This window comes from Antennarius striatus, chromosome 24, assembly GCF_040054535.1.
Source record: "Antennarius striatus isolate MH-2024 chromosome 24, ASM4005453v1, whole genome shotgun sequence".
Lineage (NCBI taxonomy): Eukaryota > Metazoa > Chordata > Actinopteri > Lophiiformes > Antennariidae > Antennarius > Antennarius striatus.
Window position 1 is genome coordinate 8,179,941 of NC_090799.1, and position 19,068 is coordinate 8,199,008.

At 43.4% G+C, this 19,068-nt stretch overlaps 2 protein-coding genes across 6 annotated transcripts; both read right to left on the minus strand.

Annotated features, from left to right (window-relative positions):
* Positions 1-1,554: 1,554 nt before the first annotated feature.
* LOC137591383 (OX-2 membrane glycoprotein-like) lies at positions 1,555-10,403 on the minus strand. Of its 5 annotated transcripts, none has more exons than XM_068309335.1 (8): positions 10,270-10,375; positions 9,501-9,573; positions 8,953-9,083; positions 8,547-8,870; positions 8,105-8,434; positions 7,717-8,001; positions 7,237-7,338; positions 1,555-2,405 (listed from the first exon to the last, which is right to left on the minus strand). In XM_068309335.1, exons 3-8 carry the CDS (start codon positions 9,020-9,022, stop codon positions 2,401-2,403), a joined length of 1,116 nt encoding a protein of 371 aa, XP_068165436.1. In that variant the 5' UTR covers positions 9,023-9,083; positions 9,501-9,573; positions 10,270-10,375; the 3' UTR covers positions 1,555-2,400. The 5 variants fall into 5 exon arrangements, with proteins under 5 accessions (XP_068165436.1, XP_068165433.1, XP_068165437.1 ...); XM_068309332.1 differs by having other exon boundaries at positions 8,953-9,086; XM_068309336.1 differs by lacking the exon at positions 9,501-9,573 and having other exon boundaries at positions 10,270-10,403.
* Positions 10,404-14,329: 3,926 nt separating this feature from the next.
* Positions 14,330-17,090, minus strand: LOC137591396 (OX-2 membrane glycoprotein-like). Its single transcript, XM_068309355.1, has 6 exons — positions 16,836-17,090; positions 16,586-16,675; positions 16,106-16,357; positions 15,683-16,024; positions 15,273-15,375; positions 14,330-15,186 (listed from the first exon to the last, which is right to left on the minus strand). Exons 1-6 carry the CDS (start codon positions 16,873-16,875, stop codon positions 15,168-15,170), a joined length of 846 nt encoding a protein of 281 aa, XP_068165456.1. The 5' UTR covers positions 16,876-17,090; the 3' UTR covers positions 14,330-15,167.
* Between the last annotated feature and the right edge of the window lie 1,978 nt (positions 17,091-19,068).

A 19,068-nucleotide genomic window follows, 5' to 3' on the forward strand; every position in this document is an offset into this window, starting at 1 on the left:
GTTTCATATGCTAAGTTTTAAGCTAGAAGCGGCATCGTGGCGCGGCCATATTGGACAGTTTGCCTTTCCAGGTTTGCTAGCTAACATGTCTACATTGAGGAAAAAAGTGCTAATTTTGCAATTCATGTATCATTACAAGAAATTTGGTAAACTAAAAACATATTCCTTTGTGGTGGGGTTTCGTTTTTCTTAAGGACAGTGTAAAATACAAAATATTTATTTGTCCATTCAAGTCATGTTTAGGTTAAGTAGCAGTACAATAATATCATCAATAGGTTGAGTATGAGTCCAATAACATCATCAATAGGTTGAGTATGAGTCCAATAATATCATCGATGATATTGACAGACCGACAGGTTCAACAAACAGACAAGTTCAACAAATACTTATCTAAGCATGATGAGAGCTCTGGAGACGATGAGAAAGTCCTCCGGTGTGTTGTTGCAGAGTACTCTGGGTACAGGAAAAACTTCAAGTACAAACTAAAAAATGGATCACATCTCTTTTTATACCCTAAAGGTGTGACTAGGGGGAGGTATTAACCTCAGCTCATCTGCTTTCAACCAGTTCTTTACGGGCTTTCAGTTGGAACGTCATGACCTCCAGACGTTACCAAAAATATCAAGTTGACAGTTTCACAAATCTATTTGATGACATAATATAATCAGTCACGTGAACCCTGTGAGGATCTGCTGCAGACATTCTTTGGATGACCCTGTGCAGAAACATACATTCTAATTTCAGGTACAGTGTCTGAAATGATCTGGCTAGCTGCTTCTGTCAGTGTCTAACTTCTTCCAAGGATACCCACAGTCATGCAAGCATTTCCAAATATGGTCTAACAGGAATTATTTTCATGCAGCGTCTTCATGACCTCGAGACATCCTGGGGCCACCTTCACAAGAGCTGAATAATATGACACACACAACAATTCAGATCTTTGGTTCAATTAAATGATATTATTTTGTTATATTATTGTATTATTTTATTGTATTAAAAACTTTCCACCACACCATAATATGCTGGCCGTAGAATAATTTAGTTTAAAACGAAAGTGTATTTGTAATATTTGTGCTACTGATACTGGGTTAGTGAATGTATTTTTGTTTTTGTTAAATATAAGTACATTTTGTATGATGTGAAAAATGGTTCAATACAATAAGTGAACGACAGAGCTGCGTGTGACTTTCCTCAGTTGTCTCACCATTGTTTCCCTGTTTAAGGGCACAACACTGTATCCTGTTTTTCTCATGGTAGGAAAATGAATTTGTATCTTAAAATCCAATATAGCCTAAAACAAACCATAATAGAATGGTTTCATTTTTCTATATGTAAGTTTTTACATAATTTGGCATAAGCTCAAATATAAGCCTCAGTTATGCAACTGAAAGTAAATTTGAGTCACTGGGTCAACCTGCTGAGGAAATGAGCTTCCTATTGCATAACCGCCTGGGGAGGTTACCACCACCCACAGGCTACGGTCATCTTTCAAATGAATCCGTGTTGGTTTGGGGGAGTTAAGTTAAAATAAATGAGCAGTCAAACAACAACAGGTGAAGTTTTATTTCTGATCTGATCACAGAAAAATATTTATTCATTATTTATTCATTCAAAACTAAAAAAATGACTCAGCAGGTAGAAAAATTTTTACTTCGATGTCTGCACTGACATATCTTTATATGCAAATATCTCATATGTAAATGTAAATGTTAAGTACAATTGAATCAAACAGCATTTTGTGATTGCTAACTGAATATACGTCGCCAGATGAAGGAAATGTTTTATATTTACATCTAAATATGGCGGTGGCCACAATGGAGGTCTACAACAATCACGTGGTGGTGGCGACGGCTGATGGTCCCTGAAAAAACACTTTTCTTTCAGCTGTGAATGAGCTGGAACAGTTTTGGTTATTTTTGCCTTTTCTGTGTTTGTTATTGAAGTAATTTGCACTTACTGGAAAAAAGGTGATGTCACGCATTTCCACCAATCAGGAACAAGTTTTAGTTACAATCTGAAATCTGGTGGCTGTGGAGTCTGATTTACAGAACTTTAAAAGAATATGCTTTTGATTTAAATTCCTTTCAATTTCATTTGTTGATAGATTTTGTGTTCACATATTTGAAATTGTACGACACAGTGTAATGCAAGTTGTAGCCCCTTAAATAAAGAGGAAGAGTACAGCAGCAGTTGTGCAGCAGCAAATAATTATTGGGATTATTCTGTTATTATTCTCTAGTAATCGATAAGGTGAGTCTACACTAGCAGCATCTTCACGGCTCCTGGGAGCAGAACCAGCAGATTGGGCTCAGTTCCCTCATCCTCTGGCTGAGCTGAAGGCCCCGGCGCCGGGCAGCCGGGTCAGGGTGGACCTCAATCTGATCTGCAGCATCCAGCAAATCAGTCTAAATGACAAAGGTGGACAGATGCAGTTAAAATCTCCTGTCACTCTTTTTATTTACCCATTAATGATGAGACAATTGTCTCACCTTTTTTTTCTTATAAAACATAAGTACAGCAATTTGTTGTTTATCTCACAAGATTTGTTGTTAAATGTAATAAATACAAGTTATATAGAGAACTATTTTAGTCTAATAAAGATATGCTGAACTGGTGATTTGTTATTCATTAGTGTGTGTGTGTGTGTGTGTGTGTGTGTGTGTGTGTGTGTGTGTGTGTGTGTGTGTGTGTGTGTGTGTGTGTGTGTGTGTGTGTGTGTGTGTGTGTGTCGAACGTAGCCTGGAAGCTAGTTACAGGAAGGTTAGAACAAACGGGAAGAGTTCAGCGAGGTTTTCTGGCAGTTTAAAAATTATTATATCTATTTTATAGTTTATTATTTGTTTTTATTTAGTAAGATCAGGTAAGTAATCCAAGTTTCTGTACTGCTACACCCTTGACGAGCAAATTCCAACTCGTGCAGGATGTGGTCCCTCCCCTACACTTCCGGTTGTGTCACAAATTAATGGGCGCGACTGAAAACACAATAAAGGCCCTTATCTGCGGTCAGCTTCCTTCCCTCTATCTTTTCCACCACTTTGCCATCTAGTCTTTAATTTCACACCGAGAAACAACATCACCGACACAAATAGAGCAGCAGAGTTTTACTGGAAGAGCCTCCCTGCTCGGCACTGCTTCCCACAAGACAGACGCAGGCTGGATTCCACCCTTCGATTCAAACACGACCATAAGGGCTGCTGTGGCCGGCCGGCGGTTCCGCCTCAGCCGCAGACCTTGCAACTTTCTTCAGGCCGTCCACAACCGAACATCTAAGACACAATCTGAATAGTTGTTGAATTATCTTCTTTTTTTAGCTGGAGGATCACAAGCTTTCAGAATGTTGACTCACAAAATATCTCAGATGATATTTTAAGTCTTCGACTTAAATATCTGCTTCGAACTTCAGATTAGGAAATAATCCGCTCTGTTCGCACTGACTGCACTCGTAATGAATTTAACCAGTTTTTAATATCAGGTTTTTTAATATGCGTGTTGACTTCTTTCTAAGATGGCAAAGTGATCAGAGGCCTGTACCATAAAGCTTGATGAACCTAGCCGGGCTTCCTCTTACTTATCTGGCTTCACTTACCGAGACATCCGCCCTCCGGATTTTCGGTACCATGAAGCCGGCTATCAACTCACTAATTCAATTCAGGCCTGTCCACTCTAGATCTGCGGGCTCACATAAAAAGGGCGGAGGTTGCTGCATGCGACCAATCGAAAACATGCAACAAAAACCAGCCCGAGCCGCGTATTTCACAACGGAGGAGCAAACAATAATAATTAATAAATACGAGCAATACAAATCAATAATCCAGGCAAAAAGCAACACAGTTGCAGCTGCCAAACGACGCAAGGATCGCTGGCACAAAATCGCCAACTGTGTCAACGCGGACGTTAGTGCCACTATAGTATTACTTCCCCACTATGACTGTAGTTGTATATCTGACTACAGTAACATTTGTGTGTTCCACAAATGTATGTGTGTACCACATTTTTCATTATGGCATGTGATTGTATCCCCTGCGACTTTATGAATAGCTCTACAATACTGTGTTCTTCCTAAGGTTCTTGGCATCGCCAACAGAATACATAAAAGTACCTATGAATGAATGAATCAATCCATGATTTACTTAAACAAATAATTGATTAATGGCCTTTTATCTGTGGATAACCCATCCACCCATCCAACGAGGGATTTAAGGACATCATAATAATTACGAATATCACTAAGAAATATATCAACTGTGGCAAAAAACCTCAGTGCAATGCGCACTGTCTGCGGGACTGTCAGCGCGTGGTTGCGGTGCGTTACATTACTGATGTGAGGCTCCAGCAGCTGACAGATGTAATGTAACCCCTCTCCCCAAAACCTCTACCTTTCGTATAGTTCAGGCAATTCGAACGGATTACAGCAATTTCTAAATATTCTCTGCTCTCTTATCCTGCTCCGGAGCAGGTTAAGTGTTCAGCATAGGTTACCGCGACAACGTAGCCCGATAGAAAGTCAGCCACCTTTATGGTACCGAAAAGCCAGGGTTAAGCCTGAAGTTATCTCGCTAAGCCATAATCCAGCTTTATGGTACAGGCCTCAGGTTTCCTTGATGAGGCTCAGAATGGCTTATTGACAAAACAATAGGGGTCATTCAAAGGTAGTCAGGAAGTCATAAATGCAATCATTACTACCTGAGCAGCACGGCTCTGTCTAGTGGAGGGATTGCGCAACTACAGCCACTGCAGTTTATCAAATAAATTTCATTTATTTTTTATTGTGTGCACCTTATAATCTGGTGCGCCTTATATATGAAATAAATTATAAAACAAATTATTGAGGGTGCGCCTTATAGTCCAGTGCGCCCTATAGTGCAGAAAATACTGTAATTGTTCTACAACAATCTTTTAAATTTTTTTTGTTTTTTATTCCTGAGGTCTTCAAAAGCAAGATGTCATGGACATTTGTTGCAAACATGTTGATTTTGGTTTGAAACCGATGAGTTGTCTCACGAATGTTTACTGTTATTGTGGACAAGATGTTTCATGTAAAAAACCCAAAACATTGGCGCTGTTTCATCATTTCATTAAAAAAAGGTGTAAATTTCATCTTTTCAGATGAATTTAGAGCTGTAGGAATGGTTTTTACATTAATGACTCATTTTTTTCATTAGTTTCTGCCATGCTCCAAAAATATTTTTATAGACGATAACATTTTGACATTCTGTTTTTCAAGGCGATGACTTGATTTTCATTTTTAGCAAGCTCTGTATGTGAAAGTCAGTAGAGATTGAATTAGATCATCTGGATGTCTAGAGTCATTCCATCAAGGCTGTTTTCCCCCCTCTGCCGCCTGTGTTCCATCACAGTAACAGCCTGTTCAGACTGACGCTTACAGTACGTGTCTGTACAGTCGGCCATGAGAGGGATCACTGTTATCCACCGGGCAGGCTGTCAACTTTGCACTTTGTCCCCCTTTTGTCTCTGCGCTCTCCATCTCCTGCAAAGGTCAAGCCATTCTGCAGAATAGAGGGCATCTTTTCTCCCCAAACAGCCACAGCAACCACTTGTTATTCTCCTCAGGGTGCAGCTCCAGGCAAAGACCTTCGAGCGAAGAGGAAACTCTCTAACAAACAGGCGAGAAATCTGTTTTTACAGTGACCCAGCTGTAGCTCTGCAAAGACATCCCAAACTGAATCTGTCATTGACTGAGGCCTTTTGTTGTGTGGACCGAGGCGGGTGGTTGTGGGCGTTGGTTTTTGGAAGGTTTTCAGTGGGCTTTCATCTTAAATAAACCTGCAGAGGAACCTGCATGCGTGACAAACACACCAACACTTCTGCGTCCTCGGGTTGATGGGACAGCGGCCCTGGGACTGTCCTGACCCCGAGAAATCAGCACCCACTCATGTTTTTCTTCCTTAACGGCTTTATTTAGACTGCAGGAGCGCCGATGTTGGCTGCCAAGGCTGCCGTCATTGCCCCCGTACTGTTTTGTCTTCCCGGCCCCACCTCCTATGGCTGGCACAGAATTTACGATGCAGGGAAAGTGGGCAGCGGTCCACACGCCACGTTACAATGGCAACACACTGTTCTGTGACACCCACACAGGGTGGGGAGATATTAACGGGAAGCGTTCATGACACCCCGCTGACGGGGTTGAAAAAAGCTGTGAGAGTTTTAGGGTAGGCTTTCTGAGAAATGTGAGGCATTTCATGGCTGGATGACACGCTTTTCAGTGCCATTTACAAGCATGCACCAGTGATATGCTCACCTATTACATCTAGAATTCTTTGTAAAACACCAAATATTCTTGCCGTTATGGATTTGACACTAAAATAAGTTCTGTCCAAAATGTTAAAGATGTATTTCCACATTTCATATTAAGTAAATTTGGACGCCTTACTGAAAACTATATTGATTTAGAAGTCATTTTATTGTAAAAAAAAAAACGAACATTTTTGTTCACATTTGTGTTTTTCAGCCAATTTAGTTGATTTCATGTTATTTTTATTCCATAAATTGTTGTTGTTGTTTTTTTTTACATTTTCATTATTTCCACGATAACTACTTGAGGGGTTTTCATAAACTTGGGACATGAGCCAAAGAGCAAACCATTAAATCAGAACAGTAGCTTTAAAACAACTCTTTCCAGACAGGCAGATATTTTCTTCAGGTCAGGGTTCATAAAATCCCGGCCTGTTCTCTGTTTATGGAACCAGTAGAAAAGATTCCATGAATCCTCAGGGTGACAAGAAGTACTCCAAACTTGGCCGGCGCAAACAGGACATGAGATGAAGCGCTCTGCTGCTGCTCCCCTTCATGCGCTCATTCTGCTTACGCCTGGCATTTTGGTTCCAACCAAGTGTTTTGTCTTTTTAAGTAAAGCCTCGACTTCCTGTCAGAATAGATTCCCTATCTTCATTCTCTAAAACAAAAAGGATAAATAACCTAAAATACCTCACATTTACACAATCACACTGCTGAAGGAGGTGGAAAAACCTCCTTGCTGACTGATGACTTTGGAAAGAGTTCAGATCAACATCAGGAATTTCACAGGAAGATGTTAAAATGCTCTAATTTACTTCCTTTACCCACGCTTTCCTGATCCACTCTGCCTGGAAGCAGGGAAATCCACCAGTAACGCAGGATTTCTGACACAAAACTCCAAATAATTTCTCTCAAATGATGCCTTTGCCCTTCCCAGAATGCCTCTGGGGCCGAATTTAACAACATTTTATGGTGACTCACCATCGGTGCAGATGAAACACTTGCAGAGACACACACACAGGCAGAGGAGGAGGACCGCCGCCACGCCGCACACCGACAGCAAGATCACCACGGCCGGACTCACTGTAACACACACACACACACACACACACACACACACACACACACACACACACACACACACACACACACACACACACACAGTTACTATAGAATGCTGTTAACGCCTCTAAATTACAACGTTCACTATACAGACTAAACATTTTAGTGAAATTTTCCTCCTCTTTGGCTGCAGGATTGAAAACAACCACAGAAACAGTCCAGAATAAAGACGTGGAAAAATAAGCGTCTGAAATTTGTGCACCTTCTGACCTTGAATCATCTGATTGTGCTGATTTTATCAGCAAAAATCAATAAATATTCCCATTCATTGATGGTGAGGTGGAGCTCAAATTACATGAGTTCGACTTATTTAATCTAGACACCCTACAAACTTCTCACCGCTGGTGTTGAGGGCCACCGTCAGGGGCTTAGTCAGACCTGGATGGTACACAATGCACTTGACCGCCAGGTCGCCTAGCAACCCCGACTGGAACAGCAGCGTGCTGGTCACGATGGTCGTGCCGTCGCCCTGCTCATAGGCGGAGGAAATGGGTGGCCCCAGCGTTCGGTTGTCGCGCATGACGTTCCAGGTGATGTCGGCCGCCGGCCGGGACTGGGCGGTGCAGTTGGCCTCGGTGACTCCTGAGGGCGAGGTCACGTGACCCACCTCTGGTTTGGGCAAAACTGGTGGAAGAAGGGGTTCATAGGTTAATTGTCTCTCAGAGAAATCACTCGAAACAAAGTCATGGAAACAATCGAGGACGGAGTTCCACCCGGGTTTCCTCACCGTAAACCGACAGGCAGGCGGTGGCGCTCTTGGTGCCGTCTGGGTAGGTGTGGAACTCGCAGGTGTAGCAGGCCTCGTCCTCCATCCTGACCGAATGGATGGTGAGCCGGGTGTCGCTCAGGCTGCGGCTCATGCCAACCCGACCCAACGCCTGGTCCGCCACGCTCTGCTGGCCGCGTTTGGTGTAGGACGCCACGGCTGTGGTGTCGCCCTGCTCTGCCGTCTTCCTCCAGAGGACCTGCTGCACCGTGTCGGGGAGACCGTACCTGCAGGACATGGAGGCCGGCTGCCCGCTCACCGCTGTCTGGTTGCCCTCCAGGTGGACTTTAACTAGGACACAGGAAACGCCTCCATCATTCACAATGAAGACGACACATTTGTGTGTGTGTGTGTGTGTGTGGGGGGGGGGGTCGTTTGACATCTCCTTGGAAACGGGACCCACCGGTGACGCTGACGCATGTCCTGCCTTCTTGCAGGCCCGTGGGGAAAACGTCAAAGACGCAGCGGTAGCATCCTTCGTCGCTGGGCCGGACCTTCTTGATGGTGATGTAGCTGCCGTTGCCGTGGGAGACGGCCAGCTGCACGTTGGGGTCTTGATGGCTGACGCTTACGGGGACCGTCAGCTCGTATGCCAGCAGGATCTCGTCGTGACTGTTGTGCCAGCGTACCTGCCGGATGTTGTCGCCGGTTGCTGTGGTGATGTTGCAGCCTAGCAAGAGGGGACGACCCGCCTCTGCGCTGAGACTGGCAGGAGCTATGACCTCACCTAATTTAAGAAATTTAAAAGTCATTTAGAAGGCTGAACATTCTGGTATTTTCTCCGCTAAAGTGAAATTCGCAGATTCTACCTCGCGTCCTGGAAACAGTTGCCCCGGCGACCCAAAGCAGCAGACACAGAGGCAAGGAAGGTCCACACATCGCAACTCCGATCCAGTATCACACCCAGTAAAGATCCGGATGCATCCTACTGGTGGACCATCTGCTGTCATGGTAACACAAAGCCAGAGGATGGCATTAGCTATGACAGCATCGTCATAGCTAACAATCTGAAACCTATTTGCAGCCGCCACATTGGGATCTTTGTTGTTGCCGTGGTAACAACCAATGTTTAGACATCAACATGAGGAGCAGACGTCACCTGGGGTCTGATGGAGGTTTACGTGTTGATACACAGTGTGAATCCTGCAGGCTAAACCTCTAATCACCAAGCAGCAAAACAAGCAGCCAATCAGATGTCTAGACGGTCACAGCCTCCAGAATTCTAACACCCTACCTGAACCTCAAATACTTCTGTGTGTATGGTAGATGATGCACAGGGTGACAAGACATTAGTCATGAAGGCAGTCAGAACATGAGCAGACAGAGCAGCCCGGTGGTAAACACCTTGTGCAACTACCTCGGAAAGAGGCTTTGGTGGATCTGCGTGGCTTCCTGGTAGGATCAGCAGGGATCAGGCCTCAGAGCGGAATCTACAAGCGATACGAGGTGGAAGAAAAAACCCGCCAAAACCACAAGACAAGCCAAGTCCAGACCTGGGAGCTTTATGAGCGTTACTTTTTCTTTTTACAGCACCAACCATCTGGCTTCAAAGATGCATCCTACTCCTGTAAAATCACTCTTTCACTAGCAGAGCGCCACCAGTGTCTGACAGGAGGGCTATTAACAAATAACATTGAATCCATCAGGTTTTAATGGGAAACTACAGCGGATGAAGAAAAATCTAACTGTGCAAGTGGAGTCAAGTAGTGCTATTTCTAGAAGCAAGACAAATTAAATCCTAAGAATTGATTTCTACATCCTGACCATTTACAAAACAGCTTCAGTCTGAGATCTGATGTGAGGAAAAGACGTGGAAATTAATCACATGCTGCACAGATAAGAAAATCTGGACGTGAATTGCAGCATATATAATAAAAACATTGCTCTTCAAAGGTTTATGAGGTTTCAAGTGATGGTATTTTCCAGTTTCGGTCAAAACAGATCAGTAAAAGTTTATAAAAATTCATATTTTCAAAGGTAAGATTTGGAAAGTTTCACTTCAAAATGTTACAAAACCTCCGTGAGTTGAGGATCCTGGTTTGAGTAAAAAAAATAAATAAGAAAAAAATTCTAAAACTAAAAAAAAACCTAAAAAACTAAAAAATCTTTGTTTGGCGTTGACTTACCTGTCAGGCGCACAGAATCAGCTCCCAGTGATGGAAATGGTTCCAGTGCAGCCGGTAACGTGAAACTGGAGAAGAACTTTTCGGACTGGGAGAGCCTGGATCGGGACGGCAGCATTTAAAGCCCAGCGCAGCCCGAGTCCTCCCGAAGCTAGCGAAAGAGGGACCTCTAGCGGCTAAGGTGGGTATCGAGCCAAAGTACTGCTGAAAATTCATTATTGAAGACGAAGAAGAAGAAGAAGAAGAAGAAGAAGAAGAAGAAGAAGAAGATTTTGATTTTAAGAAGATTTTTTTTTGATTTTTGCAAAAACACTTTAATCTCATTCAAACATTTTGCAGTTTTACATTAGATGAAAGCATTTAAGTGCCTCAAAACATCTTTTCCAAACAAACTTCAATCACATTTAACATGTAGAACATTTAGAACATTTAGAACATTTAGAACATTTTACAAATTTTCATCAGATGAAATTTCAAAAATACGAAACACTCAAAAACATTAACCACCAAGAAACAAAGGGAAATACAATATAAGAATTAGTGCATTATAACAGGAAGTTTGCAAAAGTGAGGTGGTCATCAACTAAAGTGCATAGGACATTTTTGTAACACCAGATGTTCCTAAAGTTATTCAGGTCTTTTGTCAATTTATAGAAACCAAATTCTAGTTTTAAGCGACATCTGATGTTACAGCAAAAAACAGTAGCTGCTTCTTGAGTGGTATCGTTTTCAATTTTCCTCTTCCTGGTCACATGAATTGCAAGTTTGGCCTCCCCAGAAATAAAATTTAAAAGCTGCCACTTACTCTGATTCGATCTATTGTACCCAGCACCGTAGATGAAGAAGAAGAAGAAGAAGAAGAATACTTTTTTTTATCCCCGCAGGGAAATTACACAGTCACTCAATACATGCTGTTGTGTTAGTTCTTTTTTTAACAATCAATGTATACACCGGCCCCCTGAACACAGCACACAAAGGGGCCTGCAAGCATGCAGTTAGTACACATCAAGCAACACACATCAGGGAGGCAGAGTGACGGGCAGCGGCTTCTGGAACGCGCCCCAATTGGACAGAAAAACTGCAAACGTGCTTTGCTATATTTTGACTTTTGGTCACAAATGTCATTTTATTTAAATACATGCACATAAAATTTGTTAAACCTTAACTAATGTGGAGATAAAGCATCTTCCGTAAAAAAGCACACACACAAAAAAAAAATAAGGAAATCAATTTAGAAAATAAAGCATTTGGACTTGGACTCACACCTTGGACTCATCTCTCCCCACAATGGTCCAGTGTGTAGACTGCCCCACACGGAAGAACAGAACCATCGATCTGTTCTATGCTAATGCTAAGGAGGCATACACCGCCACCCCCCTCCCTCCACTAGGTAAATCAGATCATAACCTAGTGCACCTGCAGCCCACCTACATTCCACTGGTGAAATGGCTGCCAGCAACAACACGGCAGGTCAGGAGGTGGGCCCCGGAAGCAGAGGACATGCTGAGGGACTGCTTCCAGATCACCGACTGGGATGTTATTGTGGGCTCACACGGGGAGGACATTGAGGGGGCAGCTCAGTGTTTTACAGACTACATGAACTTCTGTGTGGACACCATGGCCCCTGTCAGGACAATCAGGTGTTACCCCAACAACAAACCATGGGTAACCAAGGAGGTCAAGGCTGTCCTGAACAGGAAGAAGCGGGCGTTCAGGAGCAAGAATGAGGAGGAGATGAGGAAGGCCCAGCAGGAAGTGAGACTCTGCCTGAGGGAAGCCAAGGAGACGTACGGGAGGAAGCTGGAGAAGCAGCTGGGGCGCAACCAGGTGCAGGAGGTCTGGAATGGGATGAGAACCATCACCGGATACGGGAAAGGGCGCAGCACTGTGGAGGGGAATATTGAACGAGCGAATGAACTTAACAGCTTTTTCAATCGGTTCAGCTCCCCCACCACTCCCGGCTCCTCGTCCCGGGCCTCTTCCGGTCCTGCAAACCGCTCCACTTATGCTCCCTCCTCCAGTGCTTCCTCTCCTTCCACCCCTGCCACTTCTCCCGAGCCCACTCCAAGAACTGCGAAGCTCAACGGCCCCACCTCAACCACTGGACTTCCAACCTCGCCACAACCTCCTGCTCCCACCACGACGGAGACCGTCATCACTGCAGACCTGGTGACGACAACGCTGAGGAGGCTCCGACCCTATAAGGCGGCTGGACCAGATAAGGTCTCCCCAAGACTTCTCCGAGCCTGTGCTTCAGAACTAGGGGACCCCCTCCAACAATTGTTCAACCTCAGTCTGCGGCTGGGGAGGGTCCCGTCACTGTGGAAGACCTCCTGCATTGTCCCTGTACCCAAGAAAGGACGCCCTACTGAGCTCAACGACCACCGACCGGTCGCTCTTACCTCCCACGTAATGAAGACCCTAGAGCGACTGGTCCTGGAGCTCATGCGTCCACAGGTGCAGGGTGCTATGGACCCTTTCCAGCTCGCCTATCAGGCCAAGGTTGGGGTTGACGATGCTGTCTTGTACCTCCTCCACCGCATACTCTCCTACCTTGACGCTGGGGGCTGTGCCGTCAGAGTGCTCTTCTTTGACTTTTCAAGTGCCTTCAACACCATCCAGGCGCGGCCCCTGCAGGATAAACTGACCTCCATGGCTGTGGACCCCTACCTCGTGAGCTGGATTACAGATTACCTAACGGACAGACCCCAGTACGTCCGTATGGGGGACTGTTTGTCTTCTATGGTGACCAGCAGCACGGGGGCGCCACAGGGGACCGTTCTCTCCCCCATTCTCTTCACCCTCTACACATCAGACTTCAAGCACAACTCGGATACATGCCACATACAGAATTACTCCGATGACACCGCGATAGTGGCATGTATCCGGGAGGGTGATGAGGGGGGGTACAGGGCATTGGTGGCTGACTTTGTAGAGTGGTGCCAACAGAACCAGCTCCAGCTCAACGTCTCCAAGACAAAGGAGATGGTGCTGGATTTCCGGCGGGCACCTCCCTCTCCACAACCAGTGATCATCAAGGGCAGTGAGGTGGAGGTGGTAGAAAACTGTAAGTATCTGGGACTGCAGCTAGACAGCAGACTGGACTGGTCACTCAACTCGGAACTGTATGTACAAGAAGGGGCAGAGCAGGATGTACTTCCTAAGGAGGCTGGCCTCCTTCAACATCTGTCCTAAGCTCCTTTTCATGTTCTATCAGTCCGTAGTCTCCAGTGTGCTGTCATACGCCATTGTGTGTTGGGGTGGGGGGGCCAGGAAAAGAGATATGGACTGTCTGAACAGACTCATCCGCAGAGCGGGCTCAGTGGTCGGGCTGAGCCTGGACTCTGTGGATACGCTTCTGGAGAGCAGGACCATGTCTAAAGTTAAGGCTATCATGAACAACACCAGGCACCCCCTACACACCACCTTCTCCCAGCAGAGAAGCACCTTCAGCAACAGATTGCTGTCACACAGCGCCTCCACAGAGAGGCTGAGGTCCTCCTTTGTGCCCCGTGCCATCAGGGGGTACAATGACTCTCTCAGGAGGAGCGGGGGGGATGTGGCGAGGTCAACACGGGGTTCAATGGATTTAATTTAATTTTATACTGTTTATATATTTTTAATTTTATACTGTTTTATATTTTAATTTAATTTTATACTGTTTATATTTTAATTTTATACTGTTTATATTTTAATGTTATACTGTTTATATTTTAATTTAATACTGTTATATTTTTTTAATTTGATACTGTTTATTTTTTAATTTTATAGTGTTTATATTTTAGTTATAGTTTAGTATATAAGTCCTGTTAGTGCTGCATGTGTCTGTTAGTGTAATGTATGTCTTGCGGTATGTCCTGTGATGTCAGTGTTTCTTTTTCTCCTGGTGTTTATTCAGTATTATTCGTTGTGTAATGCCTGAGCAGTGGATATGTACAATTTCCTCCGGGATTAATAAAGTATCTATCTATCTATCTTAATGCATAATAAGAATATTTAAATACTAGAAAGTATACAAAGATGCTGTATATTTTTCAGACATTCAATTTTAGGTAGGTTTGTGTTGGCTCCATCATCAAAATTATCACTCATGACATTAAAGTATAAAGACAAATAAATACTGGAAAAACTAAATCAAAACACATTGGAAATTAAAAAAGGAAACCAAAATATTCTAAAAATAAAGTATTTGACAGATTAGATTATATAATAACTCACAACACATTCAAACCACTACAGTCACAACCATCAGAATAATATTAATTATGAATCATGAACGGATAGGTAATATATTAACTAATCAGAATCAGTCTTTGTCATGCTGACACACGTTTTCATATGGGACAGTACAAAATACCTCTTTGAAGGTCCCAGTAAGCCCGGTCGATAAATAAGTTAAGAAAAACAAGAAAAAAGTTAACTAAACAAAAATACTGAAGATAATGGTGGAAACTTCACCACCACTCTTTCTCAAAAGCCATACATAAAATGCCGAACATAAAATTCTTTAAAGTGTCTAATTTTACTGCGAAGAACAGAAAAAGATTTGACGTTTTATTTTATTCCATTTCATACCTCCGGGTTCTTTCTCTGTCCCACCAGCAGGTGTCACTATAACTCCCTTAGGTGGTTCCTATTGCACTCACATAACTTAAAACTGTTCAATATAAACATTTGACTTGTTTTACCTCGTAGTTACTCCGGGGAAACTCTTCCCAGACATTTTTACGCTTCCTAAATCTCCAGCCACCGATTTGCACAAGCGCCTATAAATTAAATTAAAATGCTGAGGTGTCTGCAGGGAAAACTGTCTGGGAAATGGATGGACAACAGCAAAAAAAATTTGCAAACGTGACAGATGCGTCCTTGAATAAATCCCCAGCCTGTTTCACACCTTCCTTTCATAAGGTGTCTTTTATCCTGGAAAACAAAAAGCAAAAGCAGATTTTACGCACCTGTGCGCAAAAACAAACAAAAACTGCGAAACTCGTTCCTGCGTGTCTCACCTTCGCTGCTTCACAACAAACACGGTGCTGATGGTGATGATGAGGATGATCAGCAGTGTTGAACCGGCCACCAACGCAACCATCAGCCAATGTGAAAATGTCCCTGGAGGTAACAGAACAAAGAAGGACGTGGGACTTTCCTCGTGTAATTACAGAGGAAATTTAAATAAAATTTGCCTCGCTAATCAGCAACGTTTGATTATTTGGGATCGGCGCTATTTAAAACAAACCTGTTTTCTCAGCGGGAAGGAAGAAGGAACTTAATATGACTTGCTGGAAATTGTCTTTGGTTTATCTTAAAGCGCAAGTTCTGGGTTCCAAGGAACTGAGTCATGATTTGGTTTCACTAGAATCCCCTATCAACAAATCTATCTGGGCATCTCTATAATCAATAATCTATAAATGCATACCCTCTTCCTCGTTCCTCGTCCCGGAACCCAGACTGATGGAAAACCTCTCCCTCCTCTCCCCCGCCATCCCTGCGTTCATCACGCAGTCCACGTGACCGCGCCACCCCGCGGGCGCGCGTACGGTGACGTTGCCGCTGCTGGTGATCGTGCCGTTCTGATTGGTTGAGGTGCTGATTTGTGCGGGGGTCACTTCGGCAGCGTCAGGTGAGGGGACCCACCGGATGCTGGGAGCCGGTTTACCGGTCGCGGAGCAGCCGATCACGACCTCCTCCTCCTGCGGTTCTCCTCCTCCTCGGCGCGCACTGGTGGTAGCGAGCACACCAGTCCACGTCTCAGAAATTCCTTGATAGAGAACGAATGTTAGTTTTTTTTTTATGGGGGTCGTGCAGATGTTCCCAAAGCCCCATCTTTAATCCAGTTTACCTTCCACCGTCAAGCAGGTCTGGCTCCACGTGGATCCATCCGGATACGTGTTAAAAGAGCAGACATAGCAGCTCTCGTCCTCCCACGTCACGTTCTTCACCATGATGGACGTGGAGCTGAGGGTCGCCTCCGTGAAAACCACCTTCCCCACGAAGGGCGGGTTCACCTGCAGTCCGAACCGTTTGCTGTAGGTCGCCAGAGTCTCAATGGACTCGTCCTTAAAGAGCCGCTGCCACGTGACCTGGAGGACACCTGGTGGGAAACCATGACGTCAGGGTTAATACCTGATGCATTTAAATGTAAGTTTAAGGGACTGAAGCTTCATGTATTTTACATTTTACCTCACTAAAACAATCTGACATCATTTAAAATTAAGATTATGATATAATAAACACAATTTGAACTCAACCTAGTCCGTAAAATTATTTAATATAACATTTGTAATTTTTATAGTCAGGGAATAACGGGGTACTTCCACACCTGTCGGGTTGGCCACTGCGCACCCGTACCGTGCGTCTCCGCCGTAAACAGCTGCTTGGTTACCGTAACCGGTAATCTGAGCCACGGAGGCTGAAAGCAGAAAAAAATCGTTTTTCAAAATCAGTATCACCTGTCAGAAGTGAAAAAATATATAATGCAGACAAATGACAGATAGACAGAAGAAGTTTAATCAAATTAATGCAGACATGTAAACGGTAAATAAGAGTTGAAACAGGTCTGCGCGTTTTACCTGCGATCAGCCAACCGGACAGGATTATCACCTGCAGCATTTTGTTGCTCAGCTCCGCTGCTCTGCAAGAAACACTTTCGGTTCTGATTCTGTTGCTTTATACGAAACGGAAACCGAAGGAGGAGTTCTACCGAGACGTTTAAGGACAACAACAAACAAATCCTGCAGCATTCACACCGCGTTCAATTTATTATGCAAGTTGTAAGTGAAAAAATATATAATTCGTTGTTGTTCGGTTGCGTCTCAGGGCTCTAGGATACCTGACACCTGTGATCATGAGTTTACCAGGTGACTAGTTACCATGGTTACCAGTTACTGGACCTGTTACGATGTTTGATGTCAGCAAATATGACCGAATGCTGCACATTCAGCAAATGACCCTTTTCGGTTCTTTACAACCAATAAGATGTTTTGAAACACTCTTATAATTCGAAGGAAGAAATTTGGATATGAAATTTATTTTATTTTTAATCTATTAGAAGAAGATCATTGAGAGTTTTGCTCAACAATTACTTCAAGTTATACTCTCACGATTTGCGTCAACTATTTAGAAAAATCAGAAAATATGTGCGTAATATTTTGGAACGCGGTGTGTTTGATGCAAAACAGGCGTTGGATTTACAGCTAATTAATGTCGTTTATAATTAAACCAATTTAGGAACTATTTTCTAAGCCGCGTTTGCGGAAGAACACACTGGTGATCAGGTTGTCTAGCTGTTAATTAGCCCCTTTTACATTTTGACGCGTGGAATTTGACACTGACTGAACCGCAAACATCACGAGCCAACAGATGTCACGTGTTTTTAACCCACGGGAATGCACGCGCCTGCACACAAATATCGATCACGAGAAAAAGTTTGTTGTTTGAATATTTGAATATTTTTCCTGTTCTGACAAAAGTAATAGAGAAATCCCACCCTGTGGAAGGGCCCGTGAATGTGACATGATGCTAAAAAAAATGATAGAAATTTTTACAAATTTTACAAATTTAACAATACGTTCAAATGACTTCCCGCTGTTGATGAAGAACAGTCTGTTCTTTACCGGTAAAAGCCACTGCGTTACTATCGAAACCAGTAATTAATATAAGGCGAATTGTTGTTAAATTTAAATAAATGTTTTTCTTATGTTGAATCTCAAGAAAGAACATAGATAAAAAGTATGAAAACAAAAACGCACCTGGGTTTATAATAAAAGCGTCTCATTATAGTGAGGTCACCATTTTATTTACAGTATGTACTTTCAGAGTGAGTTTTGTTTACAGTAAAGCATTGTGGGAAATTCACAAGTTCCTCTTAAGATATGAGGAAAGAACCTGATGACTCAAAGAAGTCAATAAAGCTGTAAAGATTATTCAGCAACTAAAATTGTGGAGCAGAATGCTGCCACCTTGTGGACAACATGTGTATCAATGAAATAAAACAAACATTACGTCATTAGACTGGAAGGTTGTCTAAAAAAACAAATTAACAAAAAACAAAGCACTGACTCGAACATGAAGGTTTTTTACTTTTTTGTTTTGTTTTTTTGCAAACACGTGCAAAGTTTGTAGAACATGATGTGAATCAATCGTCAATTAATCAAAGTACCAGCAATATTTTAGTCTGTCTGTGCCTCAGATTGAAGCCATGTTCCAGTGAGAGTAGACAGCGTAAAGGAAGAAGATCCACAAAACCATCAACGTCATTACCAGCATCGTAAAAGCCTTCTGGAACCAAAGGCAGCAGTCCAACTTGTGCTCCAGTCGACCGCTGTAGGTCATCAGCTGCAGGAGCTGAAAGGACAGAGATGCATTTTCATAACGAATGATTAAAACTGGAGATGCATACAAAAAAAGTCAGCACACGACTCACCTCTCTGCGAATGTCTTGGAGGTCGTTCCTGGTTACGGGTGTGTTGTCACCGTTGGTCGTTGGTTGTAGGATGGGTTTTTCTTCCATTAGGATGGGATATTTATGTCTGAAAAGAAGCGAATAAATATAGAAATAAAAACTGTATGGAAGAGAAGCATAAAGGAGGATAAGTGGGACATGCTGTCATTGTTCTGACCCTGTCTTTATCACCATGCACTGGAGGATCTCCTCCAAGAATCTGATCATGTCCTGGTTCGCATGGTCAACTCCGTGTTCCATTGCAGGGGCCGGGATGAAGAGAGGTCCTGGAGAATCTGTCACACCACTCAAACTTTTAATGAAAGAGTGAAGCAAGAGGAGAATGAGAGCTTAACGGTGCA

What these genes read in the sequence shown, in the direction of transcription:
- LOC137591396 (XM_068309355.1), bottom strand. Translation starts at nt 16,875, where the DNA reads ATGCTGCAGGTGATAATCCTGTCCGGTTGGCTGATCGCAG. An exon ending in CGCAGTGGCCAACCCGACAG is followed by an intron (nt 16,358 to 16,585) that starts GTGTGGAAGTAC and finishes GTTTCCCACCAG; the next exon opens with GTGTCCTCCAGGTCACGTGG. An exon ending in GACCTGCTTGACGGTGGAAG is followed by an intron (nt 16,025 to 16,105) that starts GTAAACTGGATT and finishes TTCTCTATCAAG; the next exon opens with GAATTTCTGAGACGTGGACT.
- LOC137591383 (XM_068309336.1), bottom strand. Translation starts at nt 9,022, where the DNA reads ATGTGTGGACCTTCCTTGCCTCTGTGTCTGCTGCTTTGGGTCGCCGGG. An exon ending in AACTGTTTCCAGGACGCGAG is followed by an intron (nt 8,871 to 8,952) that starts GTAGAATCTGCG and finishes TTCTTAAATTAG; the next exon opens with GTGAGGTCATAGCTCCTGCC. An exon ending in CGCCTGCCTGTCGGTTTACG is followed by an intron (nt 8,002 to 8,104) that starts GTGAGGAAACCC and finishes TTCTTCCACCAG; the next exon opens with TTTTGCCCAAACCAGAGGTG.